Source organism: Acanthopagrus latus, chromosome 6 (genome assembly GCF_904848185.1).
Source record: "Acanthopagrus latus isolate v.2019 chromosome 6, fAcaLat1.1, whole genome shotgun sequence".
Lineage (NCBI taxonomy): Eukaryota > Metazoa > Chordata > Actinopteri > Spariformes > Sparidae > Acanthopagrus > Acanthopagrus latus.
This window is the reverse complement of record NC_051044.1, coordinates 2,255,109-2,271,014: the sequence shown is the minus strand read 5'-3', so window position 1 is coordinate 2,271,014 and position 15,906 is coordinate 2,255,109. Positions and strand designations below refer to the sequence as shown.

The window sequence follows — 15,906 nt, the reverse complement described above, 5'->3', positions numbered from 1 at the left end:
GATTATAAAGAAAGTATGTTGTAAAAGTCGTGCATTCAAAATATTATCCAAGTGAAAGTACAGAATTATTAGCAAAAACATAAACTGGGAATAACAGAAAAAAGTTCCTTAATAGAGGAAATAGGAATTTTAATAGAGTAAAAAAAGGGAAACATGCTGTATCAACAGCTGTGTGTGTGTGTGTGTGTGTGTGTAGGAAGATTAGATTTTAAAGTTTTCAACTTCTCACCTCAACTCTGTCAGTTAATCAATCAGCTCATCTTCAGTTTTCATCTCACTGTGATTAGTGACTTTCAGTTGTTTTGAAGTCAAGTCGACTTTGATTATCTTGATCTTGTCCGGTTGATTTTTGTGCAGAACATCTTTCAGCTGTTTAACATGTTTTCCAGCCTTGTTTGTATTTGGATTGACATTCTTCAGCATTTTCTCTTATAATTTGATGAATTGAAGAAGTTTACTTGAAAATGGCTTTTCCAGTCGTGGGACGTAATTGTAATTTAAGTACAAATCTAAGGTTCTATTTCCATTTCGTACAACTTTACACTACTTTATACTTAAAAAGAAAAATACCACAGAATTATTGTACTTTTTTTCTCAGCTAAATGTTTTCTACAGCCATAGTTACATGATTTGAATATCAACTTTTTAAAGATCAAATTAAGTGTTAAATATTCAACCATCTAAAAACAAACATGAAGGTTCTTCAGTTTTTACTTGAGTAAATCTACAATAGTAAAATATTCTTTAAGTATCAAAAGTAAAGTAGTTTGACTCCTGTGACTTTTTATTATTAGTATCTTAAGTAACGTTTTGATGTTGATGCATTAATGTGAAAGAAGTGTTTTCCTGTAGCTGCTGGTGATGATGGAGCATTTAAAAAAACATACATGCAGGTGAAGATTCCCAACAGAAGGTTCAGAGCCCTGCGAAGAGTCACCAGATAAATCTGAGGGTTCGTCAGATAATTAATTTCTCTTAATCATCAGAATCATGAAGATTTGAGTCTCTAAACTATCTGAGGACTCTGAGGCGACATGTTTGATCTGAAACATGGCAAAAGGCCTCAAACTGCTTTTTTTGTACAAGGTTACAAGTCAAGACTTTGACTTACGCTATGGATCGTATTTTATAATCTTAAAAAATAATATTGTTAAAACTACAATGATTTAATCTGAATCTGTTGCGGGGTGGAAGCGTAAAGTAGCAGAAATGTAATCTCATGTTAATATACCCAGTTACATTCCTCCTCTGCTGACAGGACAGGAATATTAATGAATCGTATCGGCACCGTTTGTCTCTGATTTCTGAACTTACCGTGAGTCACTGGATTGAAATCTGGCTGGCAAACAGACTTCCTGTTATTCCTGTTATTCAGTCTCGGTTTAAGCAAAGTGTTTTCAGGTGAAACTCTCAGTGACATTTGTCCTGCTGTGGCGAGAGAGGTGAGCTTTTTATTGTTGTTGTTACTTTCTACTTTTCAATGTTACAAATAAGTTTTAACTTTGCAGCAATTCAATTCTGTCATTTTAAGTGCAAGTGTATAATTTTCATTGATGTCGGGTCAGTTTTGGCGGCAACCTGTCGGACCGACATTGAGACATTATTTCATAGACTACAGAAGAATAATCACAGGAAATTTAAATCACAACGTTTCTGTAGAGCGTGAATGAAAAAATGAGAAAAGAAATCATCTAAATATAAGTTGCAGAAGAATTTATTCCTCAAAACTTTCATTGAGGAAATGAGTCAGTTTGTACTGGAAGTCGTGTTTATGCACACCATGAACGAAGTTTCCTGGGATTATTTCCTGATATTACAGCAGAGATCAAAGTGAAGAGACAGTTCTCAGCTGATCGATGTTTTATCTTCTAACAGCTGAATTGTTATTTATAACTTTAATGATCCAGTTCTTTGTTTTCTGCCTCAATCGTGACATTAACATCAGCCTCAGCTGCTCTTTACATTTAGTGCTAATTAGCAAATGTTAGCATGCTAATATGCTGAACTAAAACAAAAGACAATTTAAACAATATAGCTGCTTATCAGCAGGGTATTGGAATGCTGACATAGGCAAATTAGCTTTCAGCACAGTGCCGCAGCCTCACAGAGCTGCTAACATGACTGTCAACTCTTAGTCTTACATGAATCTCTGAATATTACGGTACATTTTGTTTTTTGTGTTGTTGTTTTCAGTCAAAATGAAGATCGCAGCCTTCAATGTGAAGAACTTTGGATGTAAAAAGGCCAACAATGAGTTTGTGCGGACACAACTGATCAAGGTAACTGACTGTGCTGCCTGTGTGTGATGATTTACTGTAGTGTAAAAAAAAAATAAAGTAAATCTCAAAATGAAGTAAATAAAATTAAAATATGACCATACTTTTGTGATGCTCACAAGAAAAGAGCTTTGTATGTTACGGATCGTAAACATATGAATGCCACGTCTTGTTTGTATGTTCATCACAGAATCGAGACCTCTGTTTAGAGTTTTACACTCAGTTTCTGCAAAAAAAAGACCTTTCAACATTAACTAAAACACATTGTTCACGACTTACTGGCACACTAGAATAGAACAAAGGCGTTCAAATGTTAATAATACCACCTGTACTTACATATTCCTTTTTCAAGCTGCTCTTTCGACCCTGTTCACTGCTCTTGCTTCATGTCTGTTGCAGATCGTGTCTCGGTACAGCCTGGTGGTGGTGCTGGAGGTGATGGATCAAAGCGGCAAGGCCATCGACATGTTCCTCACAGAGCTGAACGCCTTTGAGTACGTCGTCTACACATGGACGGATACACATCAGTCAATGTTCACAATGCAAGAAAAAGTGTTTAAACGCATCCGAATGTGTTCACACATAAATCAAAACTATAATTATCATGTTTAAGTTTATTCAATGGTGGACGGATAAAAAGTGATTTCCAGTTGTTTGTGTTTTTTGACAGACAGAACAAAAAGCATCCGTATGCTATGCAGTGCAGTGAACCTCTGGGACGAAGATTCCACAAGGAGAAGTTTGTCTTCTTCTACAGGTAAGAAGAGAAACTGTATCTGAATGTACATTGAGCTCCATTTGTGCTCATGACATCACATCACATCTTAATATTCACTTTGTGCTGAGTTAGAGATGTTTTAAGACATTCTGCTCACTCACATTAACATCATGTTACTGATCGATGCAGTAAAAATGTCCTCAAATCAATGTTATGAAACTAAATGTAGGTTTAAAAAAGCAACATTAAATGTAATAAATTAGGGTAAAAAGCTGTTTGTCTGAAGTTTCTGAATCAGTTTCTGTGCATGTGTGTGTGTGTGTGTGTGTGTGTGTGTGTGTGTGTGTGTGTTCAGAAAGGACGAGGTGAAGGTGATCGAATCCTACCAGTGGAACGAGGAATATGTCGACCTCCTCGCCAGAGAGCCCTTTGTTGTGCACTTCAGTTTGCCAAGTACAGGTACGTGTGTGTGTGTGTGTGTGTGTGTGTGTGTGTGTGTGTGTGTGTGTGTTTTGCATCTTCCTGGTTACCACTAACAAACTACTTACTGTATTTGTTGTTCCAGTTGTGAAGTCGCTGGTCCTGATCCCCGTCCACACCACACCAGACTCTGCAGAGACGGAGCTGAGCGCTCTGGACGATGTGGTCAAAGCTGCGAGAAAGAAATGTAGGACTGATGTAAGTGCTGTAGAATAAATGAAACGTATGGTCATATGAATGAATCATGAAATTGTTGCTTTTCTCTCACTCACATTTTAAGTTTGTATCAATCAAAGCTCGTGTTCATGCAGCATATTTACAGTCAGCAGTAACATAGATTCTCTGATTTGGAGATGTTATTTCAAATACTTTAGCTTTTGATATAAGTTAAGACATTATTTTAAATACTTCTTCAATAAAATATTTAAATAATTTAATTATCAAAATAATAATCACCATCCACATATGTTCTCCTGAGGGACAGTTTTCTATTTTCACATCCAACAGACACAGAACAACGTTATCATTCATCCGAGTCACAGACGACATTTTCTGTACCGAGTACTTTCTTCAGATTCTGTGATGTTATTTTCAGTGTGACTCTGGAGGACTTCAACAGTTTGTCTCCGTGTGTGGTTTGTTCTTCCTGATGATGGTTTGGTGATAAATTTTGGAAATCTTTTTTTGCAGAACATCATGATTTTGGGAGACTTTAACGCAGATGGACGTTACCTCCCCGAGACGAAGAAGGCAAAGGTCTCCATACACCAGCCGCCCTACTATTGGCTGATCGATGAAGACGCCGACACGACAACCAGCAACAATAATGACCACACCTACGACAGGTAACTTTATACGTTGTTTGAAATACAGTTTCTGTTACTGTAGCTGTTGCCTCGTGAGGTCTTCACTTGGTTACAGTCTGCAGCTTCACCACTCCACCACATTTGTCTCTGACTGTGACAACAGGATTGTGGTGTACGGAGACGACATGTATGATGCTGTTGTGAAAGGCTCAGCTCAACCTTTCAACTTCCAGAGAGCCTACCGTCTCTCTGATGAACAGGTGAGACTGACACTCAGCATGGAGGAGTTGAGATCAATTCAAAAAACTTTCATACATTCAAGTTCTGAAAGTTTCTCTGACTTGTTTTTCGTCCAGACTCAAGAGATCAGTGACCACTACCCTGTGGAGGTGGAGCTGAGGGAGCCCAGAGGACAACCAACGAAGAAGAAAGGTATCTCACTGACATCATTAATGTATTCTTTGACCTGCACCATGTGAGATACACAAACCAGAGCTGAAAACTCATCAAGACTGAAGGTCAACACAAAATGTACTGAGGGGTTTTTGGTGCTTTCGTCTGTTTGAGTGTTCTTTGTTTTGTGATTATAACATTTAAAATACATTCTTATTTAATGTTTTTTTGTTGTCCGGTGAAAATAAGTTCCGTCTGTGTTCAACTGTCCCCCAGAAATGAGATAATCAGCCACAGAGAGTCGTGATTTTATCAGCTCATTCATGAGACGTGTTGAGGAATTATCTCGTACTTCTGTCAGCCACAGCTTCTGTTTGACACCAGGTGTCACTAAAGTCCTGAATAAAACAAGAACTCCTATCATGGACGCTGACATCAGATGTTGACTGATGTTTCTGCTCTTCTTCATATTTTCTTCTCCCTGAACTGTAATTTCTGTTTTGTTTGTGTCTTTCTCTGAATCAATCTCTGACAGGGAGTCAGAAGAAGAGGGATGTCTAGACGGCTGCAGCAAAGAGTATTTTTGTGTGTTCTTTCTTCTGAAAAGCTCTCTGTTGTTTCTGCATTAAAGATATAACATGTAAGACCTTTGTTGTGAACGAGAGAAATTAGCAGTTTCTCTAGAGTTTTACTTTAACTTCCAGGAGGGTCAGAGAGTGAGGAAGTCCACAAAATGACTGAACACAACATAAATACAACTAAAAGTGACCTCATCTTGTCTTTTTTAATGAAAATCAAACGAAGGCACAATATCAACGATGCCTAACGATCACATGACCTGAGTCTTACAATAATAAACAAAATTATCAAATATTATCAAGTGTTTTCATTTTCGTATATATTTGCAGGTTATGACAAAAGAAGAGAACAGAGGTAGGCGAGGTCTGCGAAGGCTGGGAGGTGAACTTATTTACTAATTTGCACACCTGTTTTATTAAAATGTGAATTTCCTCTGCAGTCTCTGCATTAAGGTCTGAAGGTCATCATCCATCTTTTGGTAGAACAGTATATTAACTCTCACTCCACTGAAGTGTTCAACAGAAGTTAATAAAGTATTATTTTTGTGTAACGATATAAGACACATGCAGGTATCATGATCGAGTCCAGGTTGTATCAGCTGTTCTGACGGCCATGTTGTTATCAAGGCAACAGCAGTTTGTTAATGATCCATTTATGAAATGAAGCTGCAGCAGTGACTTCTGCTCGTTAAGACAAACGATTGACAACAGATGAAACTGCATATAGAATCATATCCACAAGAAAGTTGTTACAGAAAATGTACATTTATTAAAATAACTTTAACACTCACACAGACTCACACATCCTCTCGACCTTCAGCGTCTCTAAACACGTGGTAACTTCCTTCAGTCTTCATTTAGCATCAGTTATAGAGAGTTTATTTGAGTGAAAGAAGAGCAAAGAAGAGTACGTAGTAGTGCTCTCCTACTGTTGATCTGATTGGTTGAGGTTAGCCTGTGACAGACACATGGCTCGTCCAATCATCTGCCAAACATTTATTTAAAGGACTCGCCCTTTATCCAAACAGTTTTATCAGATGGTTCTGCGTAACTGAACCATCTGGCGGGTCAGATTAAAGTTAAACTAACAACACACTGATCCTCTACACTCACTTTCAGAGAAGAAGCAGAGAAACATATTCTCCTCATGAAGGAACATTTAAGTTTCTCTTCAGGTCTTCAGAGCTCCTGAGTGACGGAGCGCTGCGATGCTTGTGGTTGAGGGCTGAGCAGCACTTCGAGACAGGAAACACTTACTGATAACAGAAGCTGTTGGGTGGTTTGCATGTGTCTGCTGTATATCACACTGTGGGTCTATTCATGTGTGGGAACCAGCAGAAAGTCTTCCTGTCGCTCAGCGGTTCAACAGTCGTTCAGTCCGTCTGCTGACACAGGAGCTACTTCATTACAAGCTTCTTCAACCTGACGAGTGAGTTATTCTGCTGTTTCTTTTGCTTTAATTTCAGTTTTATTTTAAAGACTAGAAATATTAAATCTTTAAATTCGCTGCTGACAGAGTTGTTCTGGACACAGATTTGTGTGAAGCAAACGTCCACAACTCAGTTTTATAACATAACATTGTTTTAAATTAACACTGTTGTCGACAGTGAAGCTGAGTATTGTGATATGCATTTAAATTGTAGTAGGAGGAAAACTAGAGAGAGAGTCCAACTGACTGAAATTATAATGTGTAAAAGGGAAAAAAGGTTAAGTTTAGTGTTAGAAAGTAGCTGAGTACTTTTATTTTCCATTGTATATAACTTTTTTTATTGAACTCTCCTGCATTTCAGAGGTAAATATTGTATTTATGACTTTATTTACTTTACATGTCGCCATCTTGCAGACTATGATGCTTTATCAGAGATGCAAACAGTCATAAAATTATAAATGTCACCTCCATCACAGTGTGGAAGTTGTGGTGTAGAAGTCAGCTGACGTCTTCAGTCTCATCAGAAAACAACCACAGTGTTCAGTTTCTTACTTTCCCACACATCACTTCATCTGTCTGCGTCTCTTCCCTTTTTTTTTTTGTACCTCCACAGTTTGAACACGAGTCACAATGAAGATAGCTGCCTTCAATGTCAAGAACCTGGGCTGGAAAAAAGTCACCGACGAGACTGTGGTCCGCCACCTCACCAAGGTGACTCTTTGATGAAAACGTAATCTGAAAAATCAAACGACGATAACCGACCAGATCACAGAAATCCAAATTCCCATTAAACATATCAGGTTTTTTGTCGGCACAAACACAACTGGAAAATGACTCCAGGCTCTTTAAACTATTCAGCCTGGCAGCCTTCTCACCGGTGACTCCACCTCCTGACATTAAAGTCAGGTCAATAACATGCAAAGTGATCAATAATCTGTTGAAACGTTCACTGCCAAACATTTTATCCCGGGCTGATTAACAACGTGTATGTACACAGTATGATATGTGCACATTCAAACAGCACGCTGCTTTGACTGCGTCTGTTCCAGATCATGTCTCGGTACAGTGTGGTGGTGATACTGGAGGTGAACGATAAGAGCGGTAAGGCCATGGAGAAGTTACACCAAGAGCTCAACAGCAGCAGGTGAGAGAAGTTGTTTTTCTTACATGTGAAGCACTAAACTAACAAATAATACAGATATTTTTCTGGTGAGGAAAATTCTTCAAAAAAAGGCGTCAGTATGACAGTCCACCACTTTGGTACAGACTGAAATACGTCAACAAATATTCAACCGATTGCCATGAATTTTTGTTCGTATAATTATGTTCCCGACACACATTGTTCTTGTTCTCAGAGTAAAAAGTCTCCCTCTGAAGGACATTTGTGCTCAAAGCTAACTGAAGCTCACGTCATATTAATAGAATTCAGAGACTATTAAAGTTAAAGGTAGAATCAGTAGGATTTGTCCCAGCTGTTCCTGAACGCACCACAAAGACAGTTGATGGTTGAGTCTCATTCCCAGGACGTCAAATAGACACATGTTGGGTTGGTAAAGCGTCCCGAGCAGCAACAAAGAGAGAAAATCAGAAACTCTCTGCAGATACGAGACACTAACACACAGTCTCACAATCAGACCCAAGAAACATACGAGAATTTTACGATAATTATTCCTGGTAATAAAATGAAGGTATCACGAAGACATGCTTACGGATTTCAAAGTGAAGGACAAAAGACAAAACAAAAAACAAAACAAAAAAAAAACCTGTTTCCATAAGATTAATACACTGCTGAACTGAGTACTTCCAAGACTACTTGCATGAATAATACAAAGTACTTTCACTGTGTACTTTTTGAGTAATACTTTGTCAAAATCCTTGAATAATGATATTGAAAACTTTGTTATTTAACTTATTTTAGGCTAGTAAATAATGTCTTAATGCCTATATTTACTTTAGAATTAATTAAATGCTTTAATACTTTGTTACGTGACACTTGTGGTCTGTCTGTGAGAGAGAGGGACAAAATGGCCGACAGCCATGGACATCAGACTGACCCTCAGTCAAATAAAATATTTAAAATATTTACTAAAAACAAAGACGGGAACAGTAATATTTGAGGGATTTAACATGTGTATACACTGAGAGCCACAACATTAGAACCAGTGACAGGTGAAATAAATAACATGGATCATTGTGTTCCAACGCCATGTTCAGCTGTGAAGCCATGAGTCCTAGCATTCATGTGGACGTCTCTTTGACAAACAGCAGTCACCCAGACACAGCTGCAGACCAAGTACACCCCCTCATGGCAGCAGCACTCCTTGGTGGCAGTGCGCCCCCAGCAGGACAACGCACCTGCAACACTGCAAAAACTGCTCAGGAACGACCCGAGGAACGTGGGAAAGAGCTCAAGGTGTCAACCTGGCCTCCAGATTCCCCAGATCTCAATCCAACTGAGCTTTCACTGGATGCAGTCAGAGCCAAGAACGATCCATGGGGGCCCCAACATGGATGGCAGTTGGTACTGATGCATCCAACAGATGCTCAACTGGACTGGGATCTGGAGAATGAGGAGGCCAGTTTGACACCTTGGGTTCTTTGCCATGAGGGGGTGCAGTTGGTCTGAACAGTGTTTGGGTGGCTGGTGTTTGTCAAAGAGGCTCCACAGAAATGACAGAACTCAAAGTTTCCCAGCAGAACATTTGATTGTAACAAGATGATCAATGCTCACTTCACTAGTCAGCTGTTCTAATGTTGTGGCTGAACAGTGGAGATAAACATGTTAAATAAAATATAATCATATTATTTATATTATATATAAATGAGATCAAATAAATGCAGGCGTTCTAAACAGACATACTGTTATATTTCCTCTCAGAAAACAAAACCCCTTTAACGTGTTGAACTGAAACAAGGCCAGCTGCCTACAATACAGCACTTTGTAAAACCCATTTAAAATACTACTTTTACTTCCTTCTTTTATTTCCCACTGAAGTTACTTGTACATTGCTTGTTTACAAATTTGTTTGCCTTTCTGTTTAGTTTTTTTAAAAAGACAAACAGAAAAAGAAGGAAAGAGACTCGTGTCCCAACAGTGACACTGTCGTGGCTTCTGCCAAGCCAAACTGTCTCAGCGACCTGAGAATGAGACTCGACAAGACTAGAATCATTTACTGATCCTAGAGTATTAATGAACAGCAACTGACAAATCTCACACTTTCTGCCTTTAATTTTTTGCACTTCCATTGCACTGACCTGGTTGGACCAGGTGTGTCTCCTCACTGGGTCTCATCATCATACAGGTCAGAGCTGTTCCACCTGAAGCTGAAGACACGTCCCACTGTTCACCTGGAGAGAGGAGGAAGAACTTTAGTATAACATGATGACTACATGCATATGTGTGTGTGTGTGTGTGTGTGCGTGGTTATATATCTATCTATTCTGATTCTAACAGGAAAACAGAAGATGTAATCAGATTACAGACACATCCAGCAAAAAGGGGATTTCTTACAGGATTATAATTTTATAATAAAGGATGGTATAGCAGTCTGTAACCATGTGCATGACAACACTTCAGGAGTCTCACATCACTCTGCACTGTATAATCTACTATAATCTGATTATATAAATGTGTTTTTTAAGGTAAACTAAAAGTAAACCAACTGTAGTAAGACCTAAGAACATTTAGTGCTTTAGACGCGAGTAATGTACTTTAAAGTCTCTCTTCTCACACACAGGGAGTCAGTGCAGAGATTTAAACAGATGTAACACATTAAACCAGAGCTGAGACAAACACACTGAATACATTCTGTGCAGCTACAATGAGGCTGCATGTTGTGTGTTAAACTACATTAGCTGCTCAAAATGACCTTCTAGATGCTGACATACTAACATACTGACACATTATTAAACACATGGAGCCTGTCAGCTAACTGTGCTGTACTGATATTGGGCTCAGACATTCAGCTATAATGATGCTAGTATTAACAAGCTAACATTACACAGCACGATAATGGTGTCATGCTAACACTGTACAACATACACAGGTTAGCTAACATACAAACCAGTCTGTAAAAACACGACAATTAAATAAGCTCGTTATAGTGTCAGTACCCGGTTCATGTGTCCTTACTTGTTTAATAAAGGCAGCTGAGCCGCTGCTAACGTGTTTCCAGCCGTGCAGTGCACCTGTAACAACTTTAAAGTCAGCTAGCTAGCTAACATAGCATAACCGCTCACTAAACTGACCAGCAGACATTAGCTAACCAGATTTCGTACCATTCAAAAGAATACATAAATTAAAAAAAAAAACAAAAAAAAAACTTTCATGCCGATTCGACTGAAACTACCGACTTGGAGAAAGAGACGTACATTTAACTAGCTGTACATTATTCATGTTATAAACATGGCAGAGATAAAACGACAAAAATCACAATGGAGTTTGGTGCACAGAGCAAAACATAACGTGCATGGCGGATTTAATCGGATATAATTAAAGGATTATGTTTGAGCCGAATTTCCCTCAACACTTAACAGTTAAATGAAACTCTTCAGCTTTTGTTTAGAGTTATTTCAGAAACATTAGAGATAAAACAAATCTCACCTACATGAGAGGGAGGCTGGCTCCATTTTAACCCGCACATATGTAGAACTTACTGGGTTTATAGACAAAGCATGAAGGTAGATAACTATGCGAAGCTCACTGATAAATGAAGGATTACCTGAGATCTGTAAGTAATAACTTAACTCTACACCTCCCACACAGACATGAATACACCTGTACTGAGCAGGTAGCTGGACACATAAAGCAGATTGGTACAAAACAGTTTACTGACCGTGTTCGTGTCCGCAGAGAAGATCGGTTCTGATCAGAGTGATGATCAGTCAGCCATTATTATAGGGATCTTAGGTTTTGGAGGAAAATGCACTGATTTCACGCGGGAAACGAGCGAGACCGCCCCTTTTGGCTCACACCACCTGGATTGGTCAGATAACCTGTGGGCGGGACTTATTTTTACGTGGTTTACGTGGATCCAGCCAGAGTGTTGGCACATTGAGAGCTGTTTAGCCCAGTTGGTGAAGCAGTGTCCCTTCATCAGAGAGTCTTCCCTTGTTCCAGTTCTAGTCCCCAGTCCCTCTTATACATATTATGTATATAAGAATATATTTATTACTTTTTATTAAATTGTTTATTTTGTACTATCATTATTGTTTATTGTTAAATTGAACTGTCCTTAGGCTGCTGTGACACACAAATATCCCTATTTGCAGGTTCTGATTCTGAGTCAGTAACGATCCCTGGGAATTGTATGAGGAAGTCAGTGACATAATATTCTGATCAGTCATAAATAAGAAAATATTTCTACCATTTTATCACATTATGATTGTGTTGGGACGGTCACATGGTTCTGACATGGGAGCCGCCCAAATCGCACTAACAAAGGAAAGTTTATCGACCCGAATGTCCAGCAGGTGGCGCCTGCTTTACACCCCAGGTTTGACAACTCCTATCTCCCATTGTCTGAGAGCGCACCTGAATGCATCGTCAGTTCCACAATGACCGGATGAACGGAGAAAATAAGAGCATGTCTGTTACTATGGTTACAGCCCCAGTCCCAGAGTATGACTCGAAAAGTACGCAGTAAAAGTACTTATTATTCATGCAAGTAGTCTAGGACGTACTAAGTTCAGCAGTATATGAATCTTGGACTACTTATGGAAACATTTTTGTTTTGTTTTGTTTTTCTCACGTCGTCCTTTACGTTGAAATCCGGAAGGATACCTTCGTGATACCTTCAAACTAAAGTAACGAGCCTGTTTTGAAAACGTCAAGAGGAGAAACTGTCATGTTGTGCTAATCAGGCTCAACTGCTGATGTTGCAAAACCCCAAACAGACTTTTGAAACTGACCTGAGAAACACACAAAGTTCCATAACTGAGTGATAATCTCCTTCTGTTTCTGACTCCCTCAGCTGGACCCGAACCCGTCCCTACTCCATGATCGCCAGCAGTCAGCTGGGACGAGACACATACAAGGAGCAGTTTGTTTGTTTCTACAGGTAGGAAACTCACCTCCAACCCTTAAAGTAAAGGAAGGAGATCACTCTGAAATTAAAGCTGTTATGGAGGGTTGTGATGCCACTGTGTGTGTGTGTGTGTGTGTGTGTGTGTGTGTGTGAGTGTGTGTGTGTGTGTGTGTGTGTGTGTGTTTTTACACACTTTAATTGTGGCACCAGTGGAAATTACACGTGATGTGAAAAAAGTCACTTGTGAAAATGTCCAGTTCACATTAAAACTGACAAACTGACAAAATCACTTGAGAAAGTATTCGGAGGAAGTGTGAGACTGACATCATGTGATATTTTCATAAAGGACAGAATCAACATGAGTTGTCTGATGACTGCACACCAAAGCATGATGTCAGTCAGTGGCTAAAGTGCATTGTGGGTAATGTAGGCTCCAGGTTTTGACAAGCAGTCCACTGTTCTATGATTGCACTCCTGTAACACTGGACTGATACAGCAGAACCACACACATCACCTTTTCATTCCAAAGCCTGACACCTACATTACCCACAAATGATTTATTACAAGTGTGTGTTTATGTGTGTGTGTGTGTGTGTGTTTGTGTGTGTGTCATAGGAAGGACGCAGTGACGCTGGAAGCTTGTCATCAGTATGAAGATAATCAGGTTGGAGATGAGGACGTGTTCGCCAGAGAGCCCTTCATCCTGCGCTTCAGCTGTCCAACTACAGGTGTGTGCTGAGTGTTCCTGTTGTTAGATTCATGTCTGAATGTGTCCACATGTGTTTATGTCTCTGTGTGTTACAGTTGTGAAAGACCTGGTTCTGATCCCGGTCCACACGAAGCCCGAGGACTCACAGAAGGAGCTGGACGAGCTGCACGACGTGGTCGATGCCGTCAGGAAGAAGTGGAAAACTAATGTAGGTCTGATAGTGACAAACACTGGAGTAAATGTTGACAGATGTGCGTTTCTGCAAACTGCAGATATGCTGCAACTTTTCTTTAGGTTCAGTTTTTATAATTTTATGTTTTAACAATGCTGTTCTTACTTTCTTGATAGTTTTAGGCATGAAGATCACAGAAAAAATTCACATTTTAGTTTGAAAATATGTGGTTCTGTCATCACAAACACAGCTGGTCATATAAAATGACTCTACGCTGAGCACGAGGGTAACGTTGGTGTTATTGATCACCTGTTGATCACCTTAACATGGCTAATGGCTAGCTGGTTTGCATGCCAACTTCATCAGATATCTCTGCAACACATTACAATTCTTGACATGCTGTTGATCATTTAAGTTATTTACATTTAAACTGAAGTTCTTACATGTTGATTTTGATATCATGTGGGCTGAGTTAATAAAAAAGAGCAGGAGATGGCAAAGCATTGTTGTATTTAATTTACATAGAGATGTTTTCTTTCCTTCCTGGAAACATTTCAACTCCAGAAAATGTTCTTCAGCTTTCTGTCACTTTATGGCTGTTTCATACCTGAATGCAAATACAGTATAAAAATCTGACTGTGCACGTTGTAGGACACTCTTCGTTTAACTTTTATATAATATCTTTATTATACACATAATAATGTACTGAATGAATTAAGAACATGACTGACGGACGACAGATCAGACAGATACCTGCTGTCTTCTGAGGAAAGGAAACACAGGTGTGCTGGCCTGTTGACCAGTGACCATTACTGGCTTCCTCTCTGTCTCCCAGGCTTCCTAAAAAACTGCTAATTATTCCAGCTGTGTTCTTTGTTTTCCAGAAAATCATGATTTTGGGGGACTTTAACGCAGATGGACGTTACCTCTCCAAGAAGAAGAAGGAAAAGATCCGCATCTGCTCGGCTCACTACCATTGGCTGATAGAGGATGATGTCGATACCACGTCCAGTAACCTAAACGACCACACCTACGACAGGTGAGACGCGCCTCAATCTGTGTTTTTGTCTTGTTTAATCATTTCTAAAGAGTGAGATGCATCTTCTGCCCACAGGATCGTGGTGTACGGACAGACCATGCTGAACGCAGTCGTTCCCGGCTCGGCCAAGTCTTTCAACTTCCAGAGAGAGTTCAAGCTGACTGACGAGGAAGTAAGAAGCTCGTTATCATTAACTGTTTAATGTGTTTTTAGAAAGAGATGACAGAATCATGATTCAGGATATGACTGTATTTGATCTCCAAGACTCTGAGTATCAGTGACCATTATCCCGTGGAGGTCGAGCTGAAGACTGATCAGAAACACAAAGCACCGGCTCAGAGGAGGATGGTTCTGACCCGAACAGAGAAGACAACGTCCAACAGACCGACTCAGAGGACAGGTATCTTTAGTTTGATTGACATCAGTGATACATTCTGCACATGCTGTATTCATGTTTTACTGTCTGAACACTGAATGGAAGAAATGTGAACCTGCACAGTTCAGTTTTGTCCCGTTCATGTCAATTAAGCACTAACAGGACCACAGAAGAAGAAGGTCAAACCACCAGGATTACAGAAGAAGAAGAAGAGGGCACCTAAAAGAAAGAGAGGACAGTCATCAGACACACCAGCCAAGAGAAGACGTTTGGACAAACAATGAACAGACTTTAAAGATTTTGCATCAATCAGTCACTGTGAAGAATTTTTATTTGAGTTACAGCCAGAAATAAATGCTTAAAAGTTTAACATGAAATGTGTTTCAGCTTCCTGATTATTTAAATCTGCCATCGCTCAGCACAGGTGGTTCATTTTAGTACCCAAAGGTCCAAATGACCTCATTTTGATTTGCACTTTATTGGCTTTGTCAACCAGGACAATCACCATTTATTTACATGACTGACATTAAAGGAGCAATGTGTAAGATACTGCCTGGTTCTGTCCTGCCTCATGGTACCAGTTTTTACCTCATGAGTCGACAGTCTGACAGTCTCAGATGGAAGATGTGTTTGTTTCACAGGTTCTCTCAGCTTCTATTGTAAAAAAAACCCTGAAAAAATAAACTCATAAAATGTCAAGAAATGAAATGCTCTTGTTTTATTTTCATCACTAAATCTAACTACTGACGAGGCGTTTCAGGAGCAGTGTTTCCTGTGGGAGAGAGGAGCTTCCGACAGACTTTGACCTTTTTAACTTTCACTATCTTTTACATGCAGAGGAACTCAGACGCTGAAAGAAACGGGAACAAAAGTAAAAAAAATCATAATAGGAGTCTTTTAAGTG

At 39.4% G+C, this 15,906-nt stretch overlaps 1 protein-coding gene across 1 annotated transcript; it reads left to right on the top strand.

The window, feature by feature from the left end:
* Positions 1–1,435: 1,435 nt before the first annotated feature.
* Positions 1,436–15,552, top strand: LOC119020637. Its single transcript, XM_037100129.1, has 17 exons — positions 1,436–2,279; positions 2,676–2,770; positions 2,947–3,033; positions 3,350–3,453; positions 3,560–3,672; positions 4,165–4,319; positions 4,444–4,540; positions 4,637–4,755; positions 7,301–7,391; positions 7,730–7,824; positions 12,653–12,739; positions 13,322–13,434; positions 13,511–13,623; positions 14,472–14,626; positions 14,702–14,798; positions 14,891–15,026; positions 15,156–15,552. The coding sequence occupies exons 1-17, from the start codon at positions 2,199–2,201 to the stop codon at positions 15,284–15,286; spliced, it is 1,869 nt and encodes a 622-aa protein (XP_036956024.1). The 5' UTR covers positions 1,436–2,198; the 3' UTR covers positions 15,287–15,552.
* Positions 15,553–15,906: the final 354 nt, after the last annotated feature.

What these genes read in the sequence shown, in the direction of transcription:
- LOC119020637 (XM_037100129.1), top strand. Translation starts at nt 2,199, where the DNA reads ATGAAGATCGCAGCCTTCAATGTGAAGAACTTTGGATGTAAAAAGGCC. An exon ending in TGCGGACACAACTGATCAAG is followed by an intron (nt 2,280 to 2,675) that starts GTAACTGACTGT and finishes TGTCTGTTGCAG; the next exon opens with ATCGTGTCTCGGTACAGCCT. An exon ending in TCAAGCTGACTGACGAGGAA is followed by an intron (nt 14,799 to 14,890) that starts GTAAGAAGCTCG and finishes TTGATCTCCAAG; the next exon opens with ACTCTGAGTATCAGTGACCA.